This window comes from Dendrobates tinctorius, unplaced genomic scaffold, assembly GCF_039654945.1.
Source record: "Dendrobates tinctorius isolate UK_male_01 unplaced genomic scaffold, ASM3965494v1 ptg000040l, whole genome shotgun sequence".
In the NCBI taxonomy this organism is placed as follows: Eukaryota; Metazoa; Chordata; class Amphibia; order Anura; family Dendrobatidae; genus Dendrobates; species Dendrobates tinctorius.
Window position 1 is genome coordinate 29455156 of NW_027361708.1, and position 23005 is coordinate 29478160.

At 45.2% G+C, this 23005-nt stretch overlaps 1 protein-coding gene across 1 annotated transcript in view; it reads left to right on the plus strand.

Annotated features, from left to right (window-relative positions):
- SGPL1 (sphingosine-1-phosphate lyase 1) overlaps nt 1-23005 on the plus strand; it is a 67071-nt gene that overhangs the window by 21025 nt on the left and 23041 nt on the right. Inside the window, exons 3-5 of the mRNA XM_073574894.1 lie at nt 7246-7313; nt 9777-9924; nt 22177-22256. Coding sequence (XP_073430995.1) covers nt 7246-7313; nt 9777-9924; nt 22177-22256 — 296 coding nt within the window. The remainder of the gene's footprint in view (nt 1-7245; nt 7314-9776; nt 9925-22176; nt 22257-23005) is intronic.

The following is a 23005-nucleotide window of genomic DNA, read 5'->3' on the forward strand; positions in this document are numbered from 1 at the left end:
ATCTGTGCAAGAGGGCCAATTGCTATAGGTGCCATTGAGGGGCACTCAGGGGATGTGTGTGGGGGGTTATGGCATACTTTGTTTCCAAGATGGAAATTCATCGACGTGATTGAGAGTGAGCATGATTAAATATTCAGGAATAATTGCATTCAAGGCCTGCAGGCTGCATTGGGCCGTAGCAGATGCGCAGCTCCTGCCTGCGTGACTTATCTCCCGGAGACTATTGTCTATAACCTTTGTGTTAACATAGAGATAACGACTGCCCTTTCCGAACTTCAGAGACCTCTCAGCCAGCCACCTGTGATATTTGCATTATATAGCGATCATTATTCAGCCCATAAAGTACTGAGTGCTGCAGTCTATGAATAATAAATGGCCCAGCTCTACCAGTGCCAGAGAGCCTGGCTGTTCTGCTTAGGTAACCCTTACACAAAGCCACGATTTGTATCATTAATCCATACAGAATCTACATTTTACTCTTCGCCACGACAGCACCCACTGGAGGTATCGGATCCGCCCATTTGGAACAGGAAACCCTACAGGAAAGATAAAAGGGGCGGTCTGCCTTTCCTCCTCAGTTTTGGTTTCCTGTTCCAAATGGAGCAGGATCCTGCAGGATCTTACCCGGGCCATGCATCCGCCTGTGCGGTCTCCTCGGGAACGGCAGGGGCTGCGGTCCGGAAGCAGCGTCGGGGGAGATTCCGTTTGACGGCTCCCCCCTCGTCTGGTGGCACAGTGGTAATGACCGGGTCCGGGGAGGGCCGCCCGGTCTTCCCCAATCGGTGGGGATATAGCGTGGAGGTGAGGCCATGAGCCGCGCGTGTGAGTAGCGGTGGCGCGGAAGCCGGCCTGCACCCGACGCTCCTATACCCCGGAAGTAATGGTTGAACTTCCGGGGTAGGATGGCGATGACGCGGCGCATGCGCCCTGTGACAGGGCGACTTCCGGGGGCACGACAAGAAGAAAGATAAAACAGCGCTGCATCGTTGGAACCATGTCGTCCCCCGCAGAGTCGCAAACCCCAGCAGGGGATTCAGCTGGAGGCAACTTCACCAGGGACCGCAGCGTCAGGACAGAGACTGTCCGCAGGAGCGAGGCAGCAGAAACCCGATCCAGACCGTCTCAGCCATCCGACCCGGTATTAAGCTTCACTGGGTGAGTGTGCAAAGTATATACTCTACCTATTAAGCTAACCTCCCCCCTCCCCCCCCCCCTCTCTCTTTACCTTTGACCTCTCACTTCAGTCAAAGAAAAAAGAAAAAACTAAACATAAAGAATGCGCATTATGTTCAGATCCTCTCCCTGACTCCTACCCCAAAAAACTCTGCAAACAATGCATGAAAGAGACCAGGCAGGGGTCGACGATATCTTCCAAAGATATCCGAGCCATAATTGGGGAGGAAATACAAGCCATCAACCGTGCCAGCACTCCCGCAGAGTCCAGTCATAAGAAACAGGTCATTGTTAGTTCAGAGTCAGAGGAAGAACAGGAGTTAAACTCAGGCTCCGCATCCACGTCCTCATCGTCATCCTCGGAGATGGAAGGACGTGCATGTTTTCCACTGGACAGCGTAGATAACCTTGTAAAAGCGGTTAGAAATACTATGGGATGTGAAGAAGAAAGGGGAGCCCAAACCGCGCAGGACATTATGTTTGCGGGATTGGCAGAGAAAAAGAGGAGATCATTTCCGGTGATACCGGCAATTAAGGACCTCATCAAAAGAGTGGGAGAAACACGACCAGAGGGGTTTTCTCCCATCAGCTTCAAAACGGAAATACCCGTTCACTGATGAAGATCTATTAAAATGGACTAAAGTACCAAAGGTGGATGCCGTCATATCCTCCACTTCCAAACAGACCTCGATCCCGGTCGAGGACGCAGGATTGTTAGCAGACCCATTAGACGGAAAGGCTGAATCTTCGCTCAAAAGGTCCTGGGAATCCACCACCGGGGTATTCAAACCCGCAATAGCCAGCACATGTACTGCTAGATCAATGCTGGTATGGCTAGATCAATTAGACCAGCAGATTGAGCAAAGAGTGTCAAGGGAGAAACTGCGTGCAGCCATCCCGTTGATAAGAGGTGCAGCTGCCTTTATGGCAGACGCTTCAGCGGACACCCTAAGACTGGCAGCGAGGTCGGCAGCCCTGGTGAATAACGCCAGACGCGCGCTGTGGATAAAGAGCTGGAAAGGGGATACACAATCAAAATCCAAAATTAGTGCAACCCCATGCGAGGGTGAGTTCCTCTTTGGAAAGGCCTTAGACGAAATTCTCGCCAAGGCAAAAGAAAGGAAAAAGGCCTTCAGTGATTCTCCCATTCTGTTTTATAGGAAAACCTTTAAAAGACGGCCATTCGGGAGAAGAAGGCAATCGGACAGAACGAACAGATGGGCCACGAAAGACGAAAAGCAGAAGGGTACCATCTTCAGAGGGCCAACATATAGGAGAGATAAAAATTAAGAGTTTAGACCCACCAGTTGGGGGTAGATTAAAATTTTTTTTTACCAAGTGGGAACAAATTACGTTAAACCCATGGATTTTGAACATAATCAAGGAAGGAATAAAGATTGAATTCCTTCGGATCCCCTATGAGTTCTTTGTTATAACTCGCCTTAATTCCTCACTTCAGCAAAAGGCTCTCGAAGACGAGATTCGAGTCCTACTAGCTAAAAAAGTTTTAGTTGACGTCCCTGAGGAACAGGGTAGAGGCTTTTACTCTCCCCTGTTTTTGGTGCCTAAACCAGACGGTACGTTTAGAACCATTATTAATTTAAAGAAGCTAAATTCATTTATAAAAAAATTATAATTTCAAAATGGAATCAATTAGATCCACTGTAAAGCTTCTTTTCCCAAATTGCGTAATGGCAGGGATTGATTTAAAAGATGCTTATTATCATCTCCCTATACACAACAGATTCCAGAAATACCGAAGAGTCGCAGTGGAAGTCGAGGGAAGGATTTGTAATTTCCAATACGCGGCAATGCCCTTCGGGCTTTCCACGGCACCAAGAATATTTACCAAGGTGATGGCAGAAGTGATGGCCTACCTTCGCCAAAAAGACACACTAATTGTGCCATATCTAGACGACTTCCTAATAATTGGGAATTCAGTCAAACCATGAACTGAACGCGTAACTGACGCAATCTCCTCTTTTCAGAGCCTTGGCTGGATTATCAATATCCAAAAGTCCAGACATTTCTAGGATTTCAACTAGATTCCTTGACCCAGAGATGTCTACTACCTCAGGTAAAAATCACCCTCACAAAACAAAAAATACAAGCAGCTATAGATAAACCACGTGTATCCTTGAGAGAAGCAATGTCACTATTAGAATCACTAAATTCTTGCACCCCGGCAGTCCGGTGGGCCCAGTACCATGTCCGTACGCTACAACACCAGATCCTCCAGGAGGATAAGCGACATAGTGGTCATTTGCAGAGCAAAATAACCCTGTCACAAGAAGTCTTGACTTCCCTAGAGTGGTGGTTAGACGATAACCATTTATGTTCAGGAGTTCCATGGGTTATAGTTCCATCCTGTATCGTAACCACCGATGCCAGTCCCCAGGGCTGGGGAGCCCACATGGAGAATGGGTTTCGTCAGGGAAGGTGGAGTAAAGAGGAATGCGATTACTCATCTAATTTAAAAGAACTGACTGCAGTGTTCTATGCTCTATACAACTTCCTTCCGCAGCTCCAACAGAAGCATGTAAGGATCCTGTCGGACAACACCACCACAGTGGCATATATAAACAGACAAGGAGGAACTCTATCAGAGACTCTGATGTCTTCAGCGGCAAGAATTTTAAACTTAGCAGAAAACTATTTTTTGTCCCTCTCGGCCCTTCATATCAGAGGCGAGAGCAATCAAAAGGCAGACTTCCTAAGCCGACACACTCTATGACAAGGAGAGTGGTGCCTCAATCGGAAGGTCTTCAGGGACATAGTAGCCTCATGGGGACAACCCGAGGTGGACCTTTTTGCCTCAAAGGAGAACAGGCAGATAAAAACATTTGCCTCCCTATCTCCGTCAGATCACCCAAACATACTGGACGCCTTTCTAGCTCCATGGAATTTCAACCTGGCGTATGCGTTCCCTCCATTGATCCTCCTACCTCAAGTAATTCGGAAGATCAGAGACGACAAAGCAAGAATAATCTTAATAGCACCGTTCTGGCCAAAAAGACCGTGGTTTTCGTGGCTGCAGATTATGTCAATAACAGATCCTTGGATCCTTCCGACTGCCAATCTACTCTCCCAAGGCCCCTTTTTCCACCCTCAAGTGCTCAGCTTGCACTTGACGGCGTGGAATTTGAGAGGCAGTTATTGAGGACAAGAGGATTCTTGGAGTCCTTAATTACTACACTGCTACAAAGTAGAAAACAGTCCACAACCCAAATTTACACTAGAATATGGAAAAAATTTCTTCAATTCCATACAGTACCTCATACAGCAGAAGTTCCGATAATCCCAATCTTGGAATTTCTGCAGAAGGGGAAAGGCTTAGCAGTAAATACACTAAGAGTACAAATATCGGCATTAGGAGCATTATATGGCCATAATATAGCAGGCAACAAGTGGATAACTCGTTTCATTACAGCATGTGAACGAATAGCTCCAATCCACATACCCTCCGTCCCTACATGGGATCTAAATCTGGTCTTAGACGCCCTAACGGTAGACCCCTTTGAGCCGATCGACACAATACCCTTCAAATACTTAGCACTTAAAATGGCCCTCTTAGTATCACTGACCTCAGCTAGAAGAGTGGGTGATATTCAGGCCTTGTCAATAGATCCACCTTTTTTTCAAGAATACCAAGACAGATTGGTATTAAAACCAGACCCTGCCTACCTGCCAAAAGTGGCAACAAAATACCATAGATCTCAGGAGATACTCCTCCCAACCTTCTATAAAAATCCCTCTACTCCGGAAGAGCAGAAGTTCCATACTCTGGACGTCAAAAGAACTGTCCTAAAATGTATTGAGAGGTCCAACAGTTGGAGGCAGAGTAGGGCCCTATTTGTTTCATTTCAGGGCTGTAAGAAGGGGTATGGAGTCACGAAGAGCACCATTTCCCGGTGGAACAGAGAGGCCATTTGTTTAGCCTACTCCGCAAAAAACGAAGATCCTCCAGGGAACATCAGGGCGCATTCCACCAGGGCAATGGCAACCTCTTGGGCGGAAAAGGGAGATGTTCCGATTGAAACTATATGTAAGGCGGCAGTTTGGTCATCCCCTTCTACCTTCTATAACCACTACAGACTTGATCTTTCATCAACCTCTGACTTAAGCTTTGGCAGGACTATCCTTGGCACGGTGGTCCCACCCAGGTGATGGTCTCTGGAATCTCTCCAGTGGTTGCTGTCGTGGCGAAGAGTAAAAAGCCGGATTACTTACAGGTAATGCTCTTTTAATGAGTCCACGACAGCACCCGTTCACTTCCCCCCCCTAAGGATATCAATAGTTAAAGTATATTAACCAAATAATGGATAAGAAAGATGTTAAAATAAGAGAACATTGCCTAATCCTTGGCTGTCCTTCTGGTACTCTGAAACGAAAAACTGAGGAGGAAAGGCGGACCGCCCCTCTGATCTTTCCTGTAGGGTTTCCTGTTCCAAATGGGCGGATCCGATACCTCCAGTGGGTGCTGTCGTGGACTCATTAAAAGAGCATTACCGGTAAGTAATCCGGCTTTTCCTGATGGTTTAGTGGAATGTTCCCCTAGAACATCCAGTTTCTCATCAGTCCCCATTATCACTTATTCTAGAATTACATTTTTCTTCTCTATATCCTTTTTATTATATATATATATATATATATATATATATATATATATATATCACCATTGATTCCATGGTGCTGTACATAAGAAGGGATTCCAAACAAATTACAGATATCACTTACAGTAAACAAACTTAAAATAACAGATCCTTTAAAGTTTTGCTTTTTTTTTTTTTTTGTTTAAAGGGATTCTCTGGCCTTGCGCTACAAGTCAGCAATCACCCTGTAGTTATAAACCTAGCACTCAACTTTAGGATATTCAGAAGAATACTTATTGTAGTACGTAAAAAAGTTTCGGTCAAATTTTGACCTTCAGTTACATACATGCGGTGGATACTGTGTCTGGAGGAACGTCCTGCCCCATCTACTGGCTGACACAAGGCTGTGGGACGGATCTCCCCAGTAAACAGCATACGTGCATATGTTGCCTCATCTGCTGGCCTCCATAAGCATACTACAACAGGCAGTGGGACGGACCACCCCAATTAAGAGCACATGAATGTTCACAATAGGTTTAATACCTATTACCACGTATTTGGTACAGTACTTAACTGAAGGTCAAAATTTGACCGAAACTTTTTGTTACGTACTACAATAAATATTCTTCTGAATATCCTAAAGTTGAGAGCTAGGTTTATAACTTATAACTACTTGGTTTGGGAACCTAACCTTTAGCACCATTACTTAAGTTGTGCTCAGTGTTTTTCCCTTCTAAGCAATCACCCTGTGACTGCAGACTTGTGAGTCCTCACATAGCACCCACTGTGAGGATTCTCTGGCGCCGATACCAGGAGCTGTAGGCTCATGACCGCAAATATGTGATTTTTGCATACATGCGTCACATACCGACTAGACATGCTCACTGCACGTGTATTGAGGGAGGTTGAACATGTCTCGTCGGAATGTGCTCGGAAGTATGTAAATCGCATACTTGCGCTAATATGACCGCCCGCTCCCGGCATTGACATCTGTGAATCCTTGCAGTGTGAGCGATGTAAGGATTCACAAGTCTGCAGTCACATGGAGTCAGTGCAGACTTGCAGCCTAAGGCCAGATTACCCCTTTAAGCCTTTGTTTTCAGGGGAATACAAGCATATCCATTTTTGGACAGCCAACCTTTTGTTTTCTATCACTTAAGCCCCCACTATAGATTTCTGGGGGTGACTAGAAGAGCACAGAAGTGCTGGGCAGGGCGGGTGCCCCTGTGAATGGCTGAGAGAGCCACCAGACGAGCGAAGGTTCATCTGCTGCGATCCAGAGTGCATGGGGGCCATTAGATTCACATTCCCACATAATGTAAACGCAGCTTATTTTCTGTGCAGATCTTTCAGTCCAAATATCTGATGTTTTTTGGGGGCCTGGGAAACCTGGCTTTCTTTAAATCCCCTCTTGCTGTGTTTGTGCTGGTAACCTTGGCATGCGGACATAACTGTCTGTTCTCTGAATTCTTTATTACAGGTCTAAAGTCCCGATGTAAGAAACAATTTTTCCGCATGGTCAGAAGATTGCCGATTATCGGTTCAAAAGTAAGTGACCTCGAGCCTAAATTTTTCATCTTGGATTTTGAAGTAGTTGCACAAGCTGTAATGTGAGGAGCGGATAACTCTAGGCCCACACTGCAGCCGTTATCTGGCAAGGATCGTAAGCGGCCTTGTTATTTCACGCCATCAATCTTGCTCCAGCCGGCTCTTTACATTAAACTGGTGACTTCATGATCACGGGACTCTCCGTCCTTTCTTCCACGTGTCTTGTTCCCCCCAGCCTTCTCCGAGGTTACTTCAGGTCATTCTACTGAAAGAGGCAAAATAAAGCGCTGTGTCCTGCAGATTTCTCTGCAGCATATTAGGGGGATGTTCTTGCACTTTTGCATTATCTTTTATCCTAGTGTGACTTTTTATTTCTTCCCTTTATCTTTGTGAAGCTGCCATACACTTTAGATCGTTGCTAGTTCAGCTGGCATCCATTCATCCCGTCTCCTGCAAGCTCAATGGGAGGGTAAAATGCATTGCTGCCGGACTACTTGGGTGACGACTTACCTGCTGAACGAACTACTGATTCGGCATATTGAAATTTAACATGTCGCGCGTTTCCTCCCTCCTACATCAGCTGGTGTAATACATTAGATAGTTGTCAAATCTCTGAGATCAGCAGTTGGACTGACTTTTCTCAAATGTGAATAGGCACCTTGTTTTGTACTGCTTTCCTCTATATTGGGGCCCAGTCAGACTTGTAGATTACTATACCAGCTTAACTAGTAAGTGTATATGTTGTTTTTCTGTAATGCAGGATTCAAAGTACTTCCAGCCTTATGGGAGCAAAAATCCCATATGTGTCTCTAGTGTTTGGGCACTCCTATTCCTGACCATGGACTAATAACCGACAGCTGCGAAAAATGCTAAAGATCCAAAAAGCTTTAGAATGCAAGAGAAATACCCCATTATATAAGCCTCGTACACCAAAATAATGGAGAATCCTTTCCTCTGATAAACTTTGCCAGGGTCATAGATTGCTACAATTGATTTGCTCCTTTTAGCTTAATACATACTGTAGGGATCCACTCTTTTAGGCATTGGGTAGTATTCACACAGGCATTGCGGCGTTATACAGCTGTCTGACTGCGCCCTCAGCCTTAGTTCCAGCGCCAAACAGAAGTGTTCAACTCCATGCACCGTTCCCACTGAACAGGTTGCAACCTCCACACTATACTCTGCAGCTCCAACACAACAGACTGCTCAGTTTTCCTAACTGATTCTTGTTCAGTCTTCATTCAGAGAGAGACACTGGCTTGTCTCTCCCAGCTACAGCTCGCATTTTGGCTGGTCATTCACCAGCTTCAACACACTCGACTCAACATTAAGCAGACTACCACAGGGTGAACCTGTTTCCTGGTTCTTGGTTAGAGCTAGCCAGGTGCATCTAATGAAGACCTGTAGTGCTAGCATTTAACCCAGTCCTACCTGTCTTACAGCACACACATGCACTCACATACATTAATATATATATTGTAAAGAGCAGTTTTTATTTTGTGCAGAATTCTTTAACAGTGTGCGCCTTTTTTGAAGACTTTGGTTCACAGAAAAACCCAACACCACGTGACAAGAAAAAAAAGTGAAAGATAATTCAAATGGGGAATTGGGTCCATTGTTTCTAAACTGCACTGTAAACTTTGAACCTTTTCACTTCCATAAACCTGCATATTGCCTCTTCCGTTTATCGGTGTCCTAACAGAACCGATAAGATAAGTGTAGCAAAGTATCCTTTATCTCCACCCTAACCGAGTACAAACAACTGTAATCCACTGCTAGTTTTATTATACCTCTGCAGTCCAAGATGTGTTTTGTTTCTGATGCATATGAAATGAAATCTAGTTTACAAGTGGTGTTTGTTCAAAATCCACTGTACTGTCTACTATGCACGCCAATGTGTCTCCATGGTAACAGACTACAATGAAACCCTGTGTAGTCTGAATATACTGTCATTCCATAAAAAGGAATGTTTGAGCAGACTGAGCACATTTTGGTTGGATTTGATTATTGTCCTGGAGCACAAACCTCTAAAGTGTTGTAAGCAAAAAAATAATTGCAAATGAGCTGCATATTATAGTGTGTACCATTACTAGGCCGTAATAGTAACCAGGTGTACACATGAACTGCATAGACAGAAGTTTTTTAGGCCGGGGTCACACTTGTGGGGAAACTCGCACGCATCTCGTGTCTCAATACCCGGCACTGCCGCCGGTGCTCAGGACCGGAGCGTGTGGCTCCATGTATTTTGAGTGCAGGCGGCAGTGCTGGGTATTGAGACACGAGACTCGTGTGAGTTTCTCGCAAGTGTGACGCCGGCCTTACCTGGTAAATCTTGGCCGTACGGTGCATGTACTGTAGTTTGGATTCGCAGCACTCCATTTCTAAGCCGGACCACCGGTAGAACAGGATGACTATGGGTTTCTTACAGGTCACCAGTCTAATCTCTACACTTCATTTGCACAGATCCAGAGGGAACTGGATAAAGCTTTGGATGAAATGGCTCATCGACTGTTGAATGTGAAAGATGGAATGAGCTTTGTGAAAACTCTCCCACGCAATGGACTAAAACAAGAAAAAGTTATGGAGAAATTAAAAGAATACTCTGCTCTAGGTATGACTTCCAGAACGCTAATTCACATAATATCAGTTTGTATATTCGTGAGACAACGGACGATGCAGAACAAATGTCTGTGCTTTCAAGGAATTGGAGAGTCTGTCTGCTGTTTTTTGTTATGTAATCTCAGAGCAGCACAATTCAGGGGCAGAGACCCTGATTGCTGCAATGTGTCACTTACTGACCTGCTTGGTGCAGCTTTAATTGCGTCCCTGTTATGTTTGTTGTAGAAGTAGCAATGGTCAGAATGACCAGATCTGTTTAACCCTACTCACACAAATTAGCCTGGCCAGCCTGCACTTGAGACCTAGTCCCCTAGTGATAATCTCCTGGTGATAAACACTGATTTTATTGAAACTACAGCACACAGCCTACCTAGTGATACACACTGGGAGTCAGTCTCTTTGCCCCTATATTATGCTGCTCTCAGATTAAATAACAAATCCCTGCTGACAGATCCTCTTTAATGGGCCTTACATGCGCTGTGTTCACATGATGCGTTTTTTTTGCCTTTTTTTTTTTTTTTTTTTTCTTAAATTCAAGCTTTAAGCTGCGTTTTGCAATACCAGCAAAGTCTGAGATTTCAGAAATCTTATCGCATACATTTTTTTTTCTTGACTGATTTGGAAAACTGCTGCATTTTTGCAAACTGCAGCATGTCGCTTCTTTCAGCGTTTTTTCACCATACTTGCAGCATTATGTCACCCATAGGAAACAAAGGGGTAAGTGCAAAAATCCAGCAAGAAATGTGCAAGAACCTAAGGAAGTTAAATCATGCTTTTTTGGGGGCACTAAACTTCACCAACATGCACACGAGGCAACAGAAACCCAGCAATACCTGCTTTTTTTTGTAAGCCGCTTCTTTGCCTGTAGGGAAAAAAGGCAGTGTGTGAACATGGCCTGAGTTATGAATTTTCACAGCTTGCTCAGACTTGGTGTCTTTGATTCACTTTTTATTGCATTTTTTTTTTTTTTAAAAAAAGGAAATAGTTGCAGTGTTTTCACAGTAACTGTGAGTAATAAGTAATCTACTTATTCATGCAGGAGAGAAAAAAGCATCAAAACTAACTGTCAAACCTGTGTGATAATGGTCTTATCTGTTACGCTACGTTCACACAACCTTATGTTTGATGTGACTGCTTTTTGTTTGTTTGTTTTTTTGTTTTTTTTTCATTGATTGAATATCAGAATGAAATAAAAACGCAGCATGGCATGCACTAGTCTTTTGTTTTTCTCCCGTTCAAGTCTATAGCTGCACAGAATTTGTATCCCTTATGGGTCATGCATATAGCACATGATCTCTATGAATACACTGCAGTTATTAACATCCTTGAAGGGTTACTCCCATCTCCAAGATCATATCTCAATATGTAGTAGGTGTAGTAATAATATTATTAGAAAGTACCTCTTATTAGAAGTGTTGTCCACAAAAGATTGGAGCAATCAACACCATAATAGCAACAATCAATGTTTAAAGAAGTCTTTAATTCAATCATAAATATTAAAATACAAATATATTATTTGCAACACAGAAATATTTTTCCGGGTCAAGAATGCCAGATTATAAACATACACTTCACAGTGAAACAAACATTAATGAGATAGGAATTGTATAGTACACAAACTCCTAGAATGTCATCACATTACTTAAAGACATCATGTCAACTAGAAATCACTTAAAGTCTCCTATTGATATTAACCCCTGTAGTAAGTCCTAGTAATCACACCTTTATATCCTATCAATGGACCCAGGGGTAGGAGACCCAAAAAGAAGTATAGTTAGGAGTTAACCTTACCCATGTCTGTTATCACGTGCAGGAACGCGCCCCTACGCGCGTTTCGCGGTCGCTACCTTGGGGGGCCGTGAGCATTCTGGGAGTTGCTATACACTTCCTACCTCATTAATGTTTGTTTCACTGTGCAGTGTATGTTTATAATCTGGCATTCCTGGCCCGAAAAAATATTTGTTTCGTGTTACACTGTATACTATGTGGTAAATAATATATTTATATTTTAATATTTATATGGTTGAATTAAGGACTTCTTTAACATTGATTGTTGCTATTATGGTGTTGATTGCTCCAATCTTTTGTGGACACTTAGTGTTAGGAGCTCCATAGGGTAATTTCCCAAATTATACCGGCTGTGATGTTTATGATACAAATGTAGATTATACATTCTGTATGTACCTGGGATTTTGTTGTTTATTAGAAATGTAGTATAGTTTTTCTGATTCGCAATGTTCTTTCCTCATCTGCAGGCATTGCAAGACCTTAGGTATCCGTGGTTATGGCAACTAGCCATCACTATATCAGTGGTCGTAACCATGGATGTTGTGAATTCGCTTTCTGGCCTCCCTCTGGTTATTACTGAAGGTAGTGGAGCTGGTCAGATTGACAGAGGGGTTGCGAGTTCTCTTTCTGGGCTCCTTCTGGTGGTTACTGGAGGTAATGGAGCTGATCTGATTAACAGAGGCTTGCCACCTGATAATGAGGACGACGATTGGAGATCTGGGGTATCAGATTGGGATTTAAGACAGCCGTCTCCCTCTATCCCTGCTGGTGATTTTCTTCTGCCTCCTGAGGTCTGATGTTTCCCTTTCAGTCCCTGCATGTTCAGCTAAGTGTTCATTTGCTATTCTGTTTGCATTAGATCTGGTTTTGTCGATCTCAGTTTTGTGTGGGTCAGCCAGCTCTGGCTGGGGCTGTGCTGAATCACCATCCATATGTTACTGCTTGTGCCAGTTTGTTTTGTCCCTTATTAGATTGGCCTCTTTTTGCTCTGCTTTCAGAATATACCAGAGTGCTGATATAGTGGGTGAAGTCTTGCGACTTCAGTGTTTTTTTGCATCAGACGTGTTGGACTTTTTGCAGGGTTTTTTTTGCATGATTGCAGACAGCGTCTTTCCTTTCCTGTCCTGTCTAGTCAGTGTGGGCCCCATCATTTGCTCAGCTTATTTTCCTACCTGTGTTTGTGTTTTCATCTTGTCTCACCGACAATATATGTTTGGGGGCTATCTATTCCTTTTGGGGTCTGCTCCGGGGCAGTTTAGATTTCCCCTTTCTTGCTTTAGACTTAGTTAGCTCTCCGGCTGTGCCGAGGCGTCTAGGATCATCGTAGGTACGCTCCACGGCTACTGCTAGTTGTGTGGATAGGATCAGGGGTCTGCAATCCACTTAGATACCAACCTCTCTGGTTTTCTGTGGCTTAGCTTGGGCTTGCTCTCCTCCTCGGTGACCCATTCATAACACATGGATACCTAAGGTCCTGCAATGCCTGAGAAAAGAGACATAGCGAATCAGAAAAACTGTACTACATTTCTAATGGGAGGGATTTGTTTATTATTATTACACCACCTAAGGATCTTTGAGATGGAAGTACCCTTTCAAGAACTGTATTTTTTTCCTGTAAACTTTAATTACTGTTGATTATATAAAAATTTATGACATAAAGTTTGCATAGAAACGACCGTTCTGATGAGAATTCATCCATTTTTTTTCTGGATGAAAAACGGAACATTTAGAGCAAGGGGTCTCCCCTGACAACTGTATTCTCTCCAACGGAGATTAACGGTCCGATGCTAATCCAGGGTTTGATCAGCGTTGAATTTATTTTTCTCAGAAGTGCAAAGGAGAAGGGGGGGGGGGGGAAGTTTCTCCCCCTCCTCCATTCTGTCAGTCTCTGAAAATCGGATGTCCTCTGAGTGTGGTTTGACACTTTACACAGATCCGTAGACTTGCATTGACGATTTTGATTTGACCCTCCGATGAAAATCGGACATGTGCGCAGCACAGTCAAAACAGATGGCACTCGTCCGATTTAACACTGTCGTGTGCACGAGCCCATACACTTGTGTGAACTTGGCCTTAACCCTTTCATGACTGGAGGTATTTTAGTCTGAGTTTTCGTTTTTTGCTCTTCTTCCCAGAGCCATAACTTTTATTTTTTTGGTCAATATGGCCATGTGAAGGCTTGTTTTTTGCAGGACGAGTTTTTTTACTTTTGAGCGACACCATTGGTTTTAACATTTCCTCTACTGGAGCACGGGGAAAAAAATTACAAGTGCGGTGAAATTGCAAAAAAAGTGCCATTACACAACTGTTTTTGTTTTGCTTTACTAGGTTCACTAAACGCTAAAACTGACCTGCCATTAAGATTCTCCAGGTCATTACCAGTTCATAGACACCAAACATGTGTAGGTTCTTTTTTTACCGTATATACTCGAATATAAGCCGAGATTTTCAGCCCAAAAAATTGGGCTGAAAGTCCCCCTCTCGTCTTATATTCGAGTCATATACAGAGGGGGAGGGGGGGCGGGGGTGTCAGGTCATACTTACCCGTCCTGACGCTGTGTCTTGAGCCCCCAGCTTCTTCCCGTGCTCTCTCTTCCTGCCTTCAGCGGTCACGTTGTGCCGCTCATTAAAGTCAAGAATATGCGCATATTCATGAGTTTTAATGAGCGGTGCCACGTGACCGCTGAAGGCAGGAAGAGAGAGCACGGGGAGAAGCTGGGGGCTCAAGACACAGCGTCAGGACGGGTACGTATAGTGTTACTCACCTGTCCTGCGTCCATGGCTGCTTGCTGCTGTCTGTCATCGGTCAGTGACTTCAGACGGCAGAGGGCGCGGTGACGTGGTTAGTGCGCGCCGCGCACCCTGCAGTCTGAACGTCACTGACTGATGACGTGGCAGATAGCGGTGAGCAGCCATGGACGCAGGACACGTGAGTATCTCAGGTGCCAGCAGTGACACCGGCACCTGACACCCAGCAACGGAGAGGTGAGTGTGTCATTTTTTTTTTATTTTTTTCATGCAGCGGCAGCATATGGGGGAACTATCTATGGAGCTTCTTATGGGGTCAGCATATGGGGGAACAATCTATGGAGCTTCTTCTGGGGACACCATATGGGGGAATAATCTATGGAGCATTTCCCACCTTAGGCTTACACTCGAGTCAATAAGTTCTCCCAGTTTTTTTGTGGCAAAATTAGGGGGGTCGGCTTATACTCGGGTCGACTTATACTCGAGTATATACGATATTTAAGCGGTGTGAAAAAATTCCAAAGTTTGTTTAAAAAAAAATAAATAAATAATTGTGCCATTTTCCGATACCCGTAGCGTCTCCATTTTTCGTGATCTCTGGTTGGTGAGGGCTTATTTTTTTGCGCACCAAGCTGACATTTTCAACTATGCCATTTTGGTGCAGATACGACCTTTTGATTACCTGATATTGCATTTTAATGCAATGTTGCGGTGACCAAAAAAATTTAATTCTGACGTTTTGACTTTATTTTTATTCGGTCGTCCATGACAGCACCACCTGAGAGAGGGGATCCTCCCTTCCAGAACAGGAAACCTACAGATACAAAAAGGGCGGCACCTCTCCCAGTTGGTTTCCTGTTCCTAGAGGACAGGACTTCCTAAAGATCGTCCGTCATGGATCATCGAGGATATTCCCAGGGCGGCTAACCGACCCAGGTAGCCGGACCCGGACCCCGGGGTCCGATCCTCTCCTCATCCGGGTCCGATGTTGGCGTCCAGTTGGCAGGCATGGGGCGGGGGGGCTGGAGGCATTACCGAGCCAGGGACGCTCCTTTCTGCGCGTTCCTGTGGTCTCAGGTGAGCGGCGGAAGTGACGCAGCGGAGAGGGCGGGGCTGGAAACGCCGAAACCGGAAGTCGGGTGCCGGCTGCCTTTGCGGTATGCCCCGCAGAAGCGCGGCTATCCTGGGTCGCGTGCAGCGGCCGGAGGGGGGAGGCCAGAGCACGGGGCGGGGTCCCGAGTGGGAGGTGCCCTCGGCCAGAACCCTGCTGACCCGGATATCAGGAGGCATTATAAGGCAGGCTGGGACGCTGCTGGGGTGCTTCTGAAGGCCCATTGCAGCAATGGATACAACGGAAGCCCCCATAAACCAGCAGGACGAGGTGCAGGAGCGCCCGCAGAAACAGGCCACAGTGAAGCCTCATACAAGTAGCCAGCAAAAGAAGCAAAGATGAACGAGCGGACAGACGCAGAAGTTCCTCCAGACTCAAGGATCCCCCTGCCTCCCTCCGTGATCCGGTACCTGCTTCAACTGCATGAGTAAGAGATCTCCGTGAAAGTACCCTGATGCAGTGTTCCCTTATGGGTTTTTTTCGCAGGGGAAGAAAAGTTCGGGAAAACAGAAGCACAGGGAATGTGCCCTCTGTAGTTGCCCCTTGCCTGATGCCCACTCTAAAAAGTTGTGTCAGCCATGCGTGCGACAGACGGTAGGGTTTAAAAGGGAATGATGGTCCATGGGTGGATGGACAGGCCCTTATACTCTCCCCGTTTATGCAGGTAGCGGAAGAGATGCCTGACTTCACCACAAGCCTGAGGGAGATAATCAGGACAGAGATAAAAACCCCATCACAAGGGGAATCTTCTAGAAGAGAGGCTAGTTTTTCAGGCTCGGAGTCCTCGGTCGCCCCTAGGAAAGATGATGACTCCTCAGAGTCCCTGGCCTCCTCTTCGTCTTCTTCGGATGAGGACTCTAGCTGGTTCTGCTTTCCCTTAGACCAAATGGATAGGCTAGTCAAGGCAATAAGGTCCACCATGGGGGTAGCAGACACAAAGCCGGAACTCTCCGCGCAGAACATGATGATCGGGGGTCTAGATCCCTGGAAGCGCAGGGCTTTTCCATTAAATGATAAAGTCCAGAGCCTGATAGAGAATGGGAGAGGCCTGAAAAAAGGGGCACCTTGCCACCAGCCTTCAAGCGGAGGTACCCTTTTGATGACCCAGTGGTAAGCAGATGGGATAAGGCCCCTAAGTTTGACGCAGCAGTAGCCAAAGCCTCCAAAAAATCCTCCATACCCTTTGACGACATGGCCTCCTTAAAAGATCCGTTGGATAAAAAAGCGGATTCTTTTCCAAAGGGAACATGGGAGATGTCAGCGGGCGCTCTAAGACCAGCGGTGGCTGCCACATGTACAGCCAGATCCATGATGGTCTGGCTAGATCAATTGGATTTTCAGCTGAAAGACGGAGCCTCGAGAGCGTCCATCCGGAAAACCCTGCCGATCATCCAAAATGCTGCTGCTTTTTTAGCTGATGCTTCGGCAGATTCTGCAAGGATGGCAGCCAGGACCGTGGGATTATCTAATGCAGCCCGAAGGGCGCTCTGGTTGAAGTGTTGGCCAGGAGATATCCAGACCAGGTCCTGACTCTGTTCCATTCCGTGTGAGGGGGAATATCTATTTGGTCCCGTCATGGACCGAACTGTTAGAAAAAACATGATATAAAGAAATTCCGCAGTCTGCAGAACCTTTCTTATAGACGTCCGTTTATCAGGAATGGATATTTACTTAGAAGGTCGTCCAGAGATCAAGGCAGATGGGATGAAAAAAGAAGGAAAGGTACAGGATTTATGTTTGGAGGAGGGGGGCGCCAGGAAGGTTCAGCCTGTGACGCTAAAAAGCCGTCCCAATGACTAGTTGCTCTGGTAGGAGGGAGACTAGCTGCCTTCTACCCGGCCTGGTCGCTGATCTCTAGTAGCAACTGGATACTGGGATTGATAGCTGCGGGACTACGACTAGAATTCTCCTGGGTTCCCCAAGATCGATTTAAGGTCACCCCACTCAGGTCTTCCCCATCAGAAAAAGCTGCCCTGGAGGCCGAGGTTCATGATCTATGCCGCAAGAAGGTCCTGACAGAGGTTCCAGAGGGAGAAAGGGGAAAAGGTTTCTACTCCCTTCTGTTCCTAGTCCGTAAGCCAGACAGCTCCTTCAGGACTATAATAAATCTTAAGGCCCTCAACGAGTTCCTGGTCATACGTCCCGTTCAAAATGGAAACAATTCCACAATAAGCTTGCTCTTTCAAAATTGCTTTATGGTGGTGATAGATTTAAAAGACGCCTACTACCATATACACATTCATACAGCTCATCAGCGTTTCCTCAGAGTGGCGGTTCAGTTAGATGGGTCAGTTCAACATTTTCAATATGCGGCCCTCCCCTTTGGGATGGCAGTCGCTCCCCAGGTGTTTACTAAAGTTATAGCCGAGGTTATGGCCCATCTACGTGAATCGGACATTCTAGTAGTCCCTGGATGACTTCCTTATTGTAGGCAAAACAGCGGAACATTGTTTGGAACAGCTACAAAGGGCAATGTCTGCCCTAGAGCAGTTAGGATGGTTGCTTAACATGAATTCTTAGGCCTAATTCTAGATTCTGAGAAACAGGAATGCCGTCTGCCTCCGGAGAAGCTTGTTCGCCTACACTATCAGGTCCTGAACGCTTCCAATAACCCCACCATGTCCCTCAGGAAAGCCACATCCCTTAATGGGTTCTCTCTCATCCTGTATCACCGTGGTCCAGTGGGCCCAGTTTCATGCAAGGAAACTACAGGGTGAGATTTTATTACATCAAAGAGTTCTTGGGGCCAGCTAACTTTTGTCCCGAAACACAAGGGAGCACCTAGAGTGGTGGCTAGAGAAGGATAATTTATCCAGAGGGGTGCACTGGGAGTATAACATAACCCGCATAATCACCACAGATGCAAGCCCCTCCGGTTGGGGGGCCCATATGGGTGAGATTCTGGTCCAGGGCCCATAGGAGCATCATCAGAAATGTCGTCTAACCTGAAAGAATTGACAGCAGTGGAGTAGGCAGCTAAAAAGCTCCTTGTGTATCTACAGGGCCATCACGTGCGAGTATTCTCTGACAATCAGGTCACCGTGGCTTATATCAATCACCAAGGCGGGACTCGTTCCAAACCACTGATGAATGTAGCAGAGCGTTTGTTCCAACTAGCAGAGCAGCATTTTCTATCTTTAACAGCTCTACATATAAAAGGGAAAGAAAACATCACGGCAGATTTCTTAAGCCGCAATCTGCTAAGGCAAGGAGAATGGTCCCTAAAAACCTCCATCTTCAACCTGATTGTACGAAGGTGGGGACAACCAGAGGCAGATCTCTTCGCCACCAAGGAAAACAGGAAAATAAGACAATTCTGCTCCCTAAATCCCAGAGAGAATCCTCTGGCGGTAGTTGCCTTTTTGATAAAATGGGACTTCAGGCTAGCCTACGCCTTCCCTCCCCTATCTCTACTAATGATGAGGAAAATCAGAAAAGACAGGGCAAGGGTTATAGTTATCGCTCCATTTTGGCCCAGGAGGGCATGGATCTCATGCCTCAGGACCATGTCGGTGTCCGATCCTTGGGTTCTTCCAGACATCCCGGTTCTCCTATCCCAGGGCCCAGTCTTCCATCCTCAGGTGGCTGGCCTACATCTGACTGCGTGGAGTTTGAGCGGTCACTGCTAAAAGATAAAGGTTTCTCCCCAGACCTGATTAAAACCCTACTTAAAAGTAGGAAAATCATTACAACCAAAATTTACTTCAGAATTTGGAAAAAATTCCTTCAGAACTCAGGAGTAGTTGCTGGGGATTCAGCGCCTATAATTCAAATCTTAGAATTTCTACAGAAATGTCTGGACATGGGGCTTTCCACCAGTACCCTTAAAGTACAAGTATCAGCCTTGGGGGCCTTCTTTAGCTGCAACATCGCTGGTAATTACTTGGTCAATAGATTCATTAAAGCGACAGGTAGATCCAGACCAGTAGTCAAGGATAGATTCATGCCATGGGACTTGAACCTAGTCCTCGCGGCTATGACAGAAGCTCCTTTTGAACCTATCTCATCAGCTTCCATAAAAAACCTGTCCCTCAATGTAGCCTTCTGGTAGCCCTGACGTCAGCTCGTAGAGTAAAGGGGGTTTTACACGAAGCGATATCGCTAAAACGTCACTGGTTTTGTGACGTTATAGCGATATTGCTAGCGATATCGCTATGTGTGATACTTACCGACGACTGGCTTCCCTGCTGATTATCGCTGATTGCGCGAGAATGTCCGGCTCCATTTCTCGTCGGGTGCTTCCTGCTGAGACTTCCTGCTGTGACGACGAGCGACGCGTGGAGGCGGGCGGGAGGACGTCAGGATTGCTGTGTGTGAAAGGTGAGTATCGTACGCTGCGTCGCTGCTGCATCGCTGTGAGATCTTTCTGTATGAAAGCTCACTAGCGATCATTTAGCGATGCACCAGCGATCCTGACCGGGTCGGATCGCTGGTGCATCGCTAAATGTAAAAGGGCCTTAAGTGACATCCAGGCATTATCTAGGCGTCCTCCTTATATACAGTTCAGAGACAATAGGGTAATACTTAGGCCTGATCCAGCGTATTTACCTAGATAGTTTCTAGCTTTCATAGGACACAGGAAATAGTCCTTCCATCCTTCTTTCCCAATCCAGCTAACGAGAAGGAAAAGAAACTACACACCCTAGATGTTAGGAGATGTCTCATAGAATATCTGGCAGTTACCGATCCCTGGAAGAAAGAGAATGCCCTGTTTGTCTCCCATCAAGGCCCTAGGAAAGGTCTTAGAGTGTCAAAAAATACGCTAGCCAGGTGGATTAGAGAGGCTATTTCACTAGCATACACCTCAAAAGGCAGGTCGGCACCTGGGAAGCTGAGGGCGCATTGCACCAGAACCATGGCGACCTCGTGGGCCGAAAGATCAAAAATCTCCATTGACCAGATATGTAAGGCGGCTATGTGGTCCTCTCCGAGCACCTTTTATAGTCATTATAGGCTAGACTTGGGTGCTTCCGCAGACCTCTCCTTTGGTGTAAGGGTGCTGCAGGCTGTAGTCCCTCCCTAAAGTAGTTATTACTCTCTGTAATTCTCTCAGGTGGTGCTGTTATGGACGACCGAATAAAGTCTTAATTACTCACCGGTTAACCATATTTTTCGGAGTCCATGACAGCACCCATATATTCCCTTCCCTTAGTTAATTTGGGTGTGCACGTCTTCTTCTTGTATATGTCCACTGGTGATAAATAATTAAGTAGTAATAGTATTGTACCCATTAACCTTGGAGGTCGTCTTGTGCTCTGTAATCCAACTGATGCGTGGGAGAGGTGCCGCCCTTTTTGTATCTGTAGGTTTCCTGTTCCTGAAGGCCGGATCCCCTCTCTCTGGTGGTCCTGTCATGGACTCCAAAAAATACCGTTAACCGGTGAGTAACTAAGACTTTCTCGTTACACTCTTTATCGATGAAGTTAATTTTTTTTTTTTATATTGAGTGGGCGATTCTGAAACCAGCTATACCAAATATGTGTTTGTTTCATTTTTATTTTTTTATTTTTTTTTTGTTTTATTTTGAATGGGGCAAAAAGGAGGGTGATTTGAACTTTTTTTTATAAATAAAACAAATCACAAACATTTTACTTTTGGCATGCTTCAATAGTCTCCATGGGATACTAGAGGCTGCCATAACCCGATCGGCTCAGCTACATACAGGCGATGATCACTTCTATGTAGCAGAATTGCTGACTTGCTATGAGCCCCGACCTGTTTGTCATGCCAGCCCATCAGTGACCCTCAGTCACGTGATGGGGGGTCACCGGTGGGTGGATTTCCACTGCTTTGGCCGGAAGCACGTGTTAAATGCCGCTGTCAGAGTTTGACAGTGGCATTAACGGGTGGATAGCAATTCCACCCGCGGCTGTTCCGCCACATGACATGTGCCCGGAAAGATGTAGGCTCAGCGCCAGAGCCCACATGAAAGGGAGGGAGTCCAACAGTGTATTATTACACCCGATGTTGGAAAGGGGTTATAGAAAGGAAAATAAGTGTTGGAAACATGAGAGCCTGTGTTTTTGTTTTTTTTAACTTATTTTTCTTTTAAAAATTCAATGTAATGGCTTGCCTATGTCTCATATCGGTCAGGAGGTTGTTGCTACAATGTATGAGAGCATCATGGAGTAGAGGCAGAGACTTTTTCCAGCGATGTATCTCTTACTTTAATGAGTGCTGTAGTTTTGATTAAAGTTGTTTTTTTTTGTTGTTTTTTTTTTTTGTTTTTTTTTTTCTTCTTCAGCAGATCTAGCAGTGCTTTGAATGCTGTGCTCTGTATAACCCGTCACACCACTGACAGCTTTCTACCTATGCACAGTGTATATAGAAAGCAGCCAATCAGTGGTGGAGCCCAGTACGTGACACATTGCTGGAATCTGAATTTCTGCCCCTACATCATGCTGCTCTCATATTATGTAACAAAAACCTGGTGACCGATTTCCCTTTAATGCCTCCCTAATGAGGTCTGTGGCAGTTATATTTGGCATATACTGTAATGTTGCAGTTTTTAGACACTTTTTTTTTTTTTCCAGTATGAGGTTTTGTTTTCAATCTCGAGTGTTAATTTGGATTTTTTTTTTTTTTTTTCTGTTTCAGGTGAGGTCTCGTGGGAACAAGGCAAAGTGTCTGGAACTGTCTATAGTGGAGATGAACGGCTTACCCAGCTTCTTGTAAAGGTAGATATAAGCAGATTAGTAGAATGTGTGGTGTATATTATTTTTTTTTTTTTTTTTTTTTTTTTTTTTTCTTAAGGTCCATTGACACATGATGATTAGGAACGAGCTTTCTTGTCCACATTAATTCGACCCATAAGTGATCGCTGTAAACGTACCCCTGATCAATTGACACACAAGCAAACCGCTCGACTGATTGGCTCATTTATACAGGCACAAAAGTCACTATGGGCAGCACATAACCCGAATATACTGAATGTGATGCCGACAGTATACCTCCAGAACACCTGTGTTGACGTTCCTTCTGTTCCCATGTGGTTGACACTAAGGCTGTGTGCCCACGATCAGGAATCGCAAGACGCTGCTGCTTTCTACATTATAAGCGCAGTGGATGGGATTTACAGAAATCCCATGTGCTTCTATTCACCTCTGCGTAAACTCACACACGGAGCGGGTGTACAAGCCGCAGTATGGTGTGTGTTGTTTTTTTTTTTTTTGTTTTTTTTTAATGAACTGAGGATAACTTGTTTATAAAAACCACATTTTCTATTCTACTAATGTAGTATTAACAACTGTATTTAGTGTTTTGTTCCTAAATACTTTGTCGATTTTGATAGAACTGAGAGCCACCCAATGGACAAAAGTGAAATGTGCGGTCATTCGGCCTCATTGTATTAATCTTTGTGTAATGCATGAGTTGGATGTGTATCGGTGCCCTGCATCCTTTCTGCAGGGCTTTGTTCTCATGCACT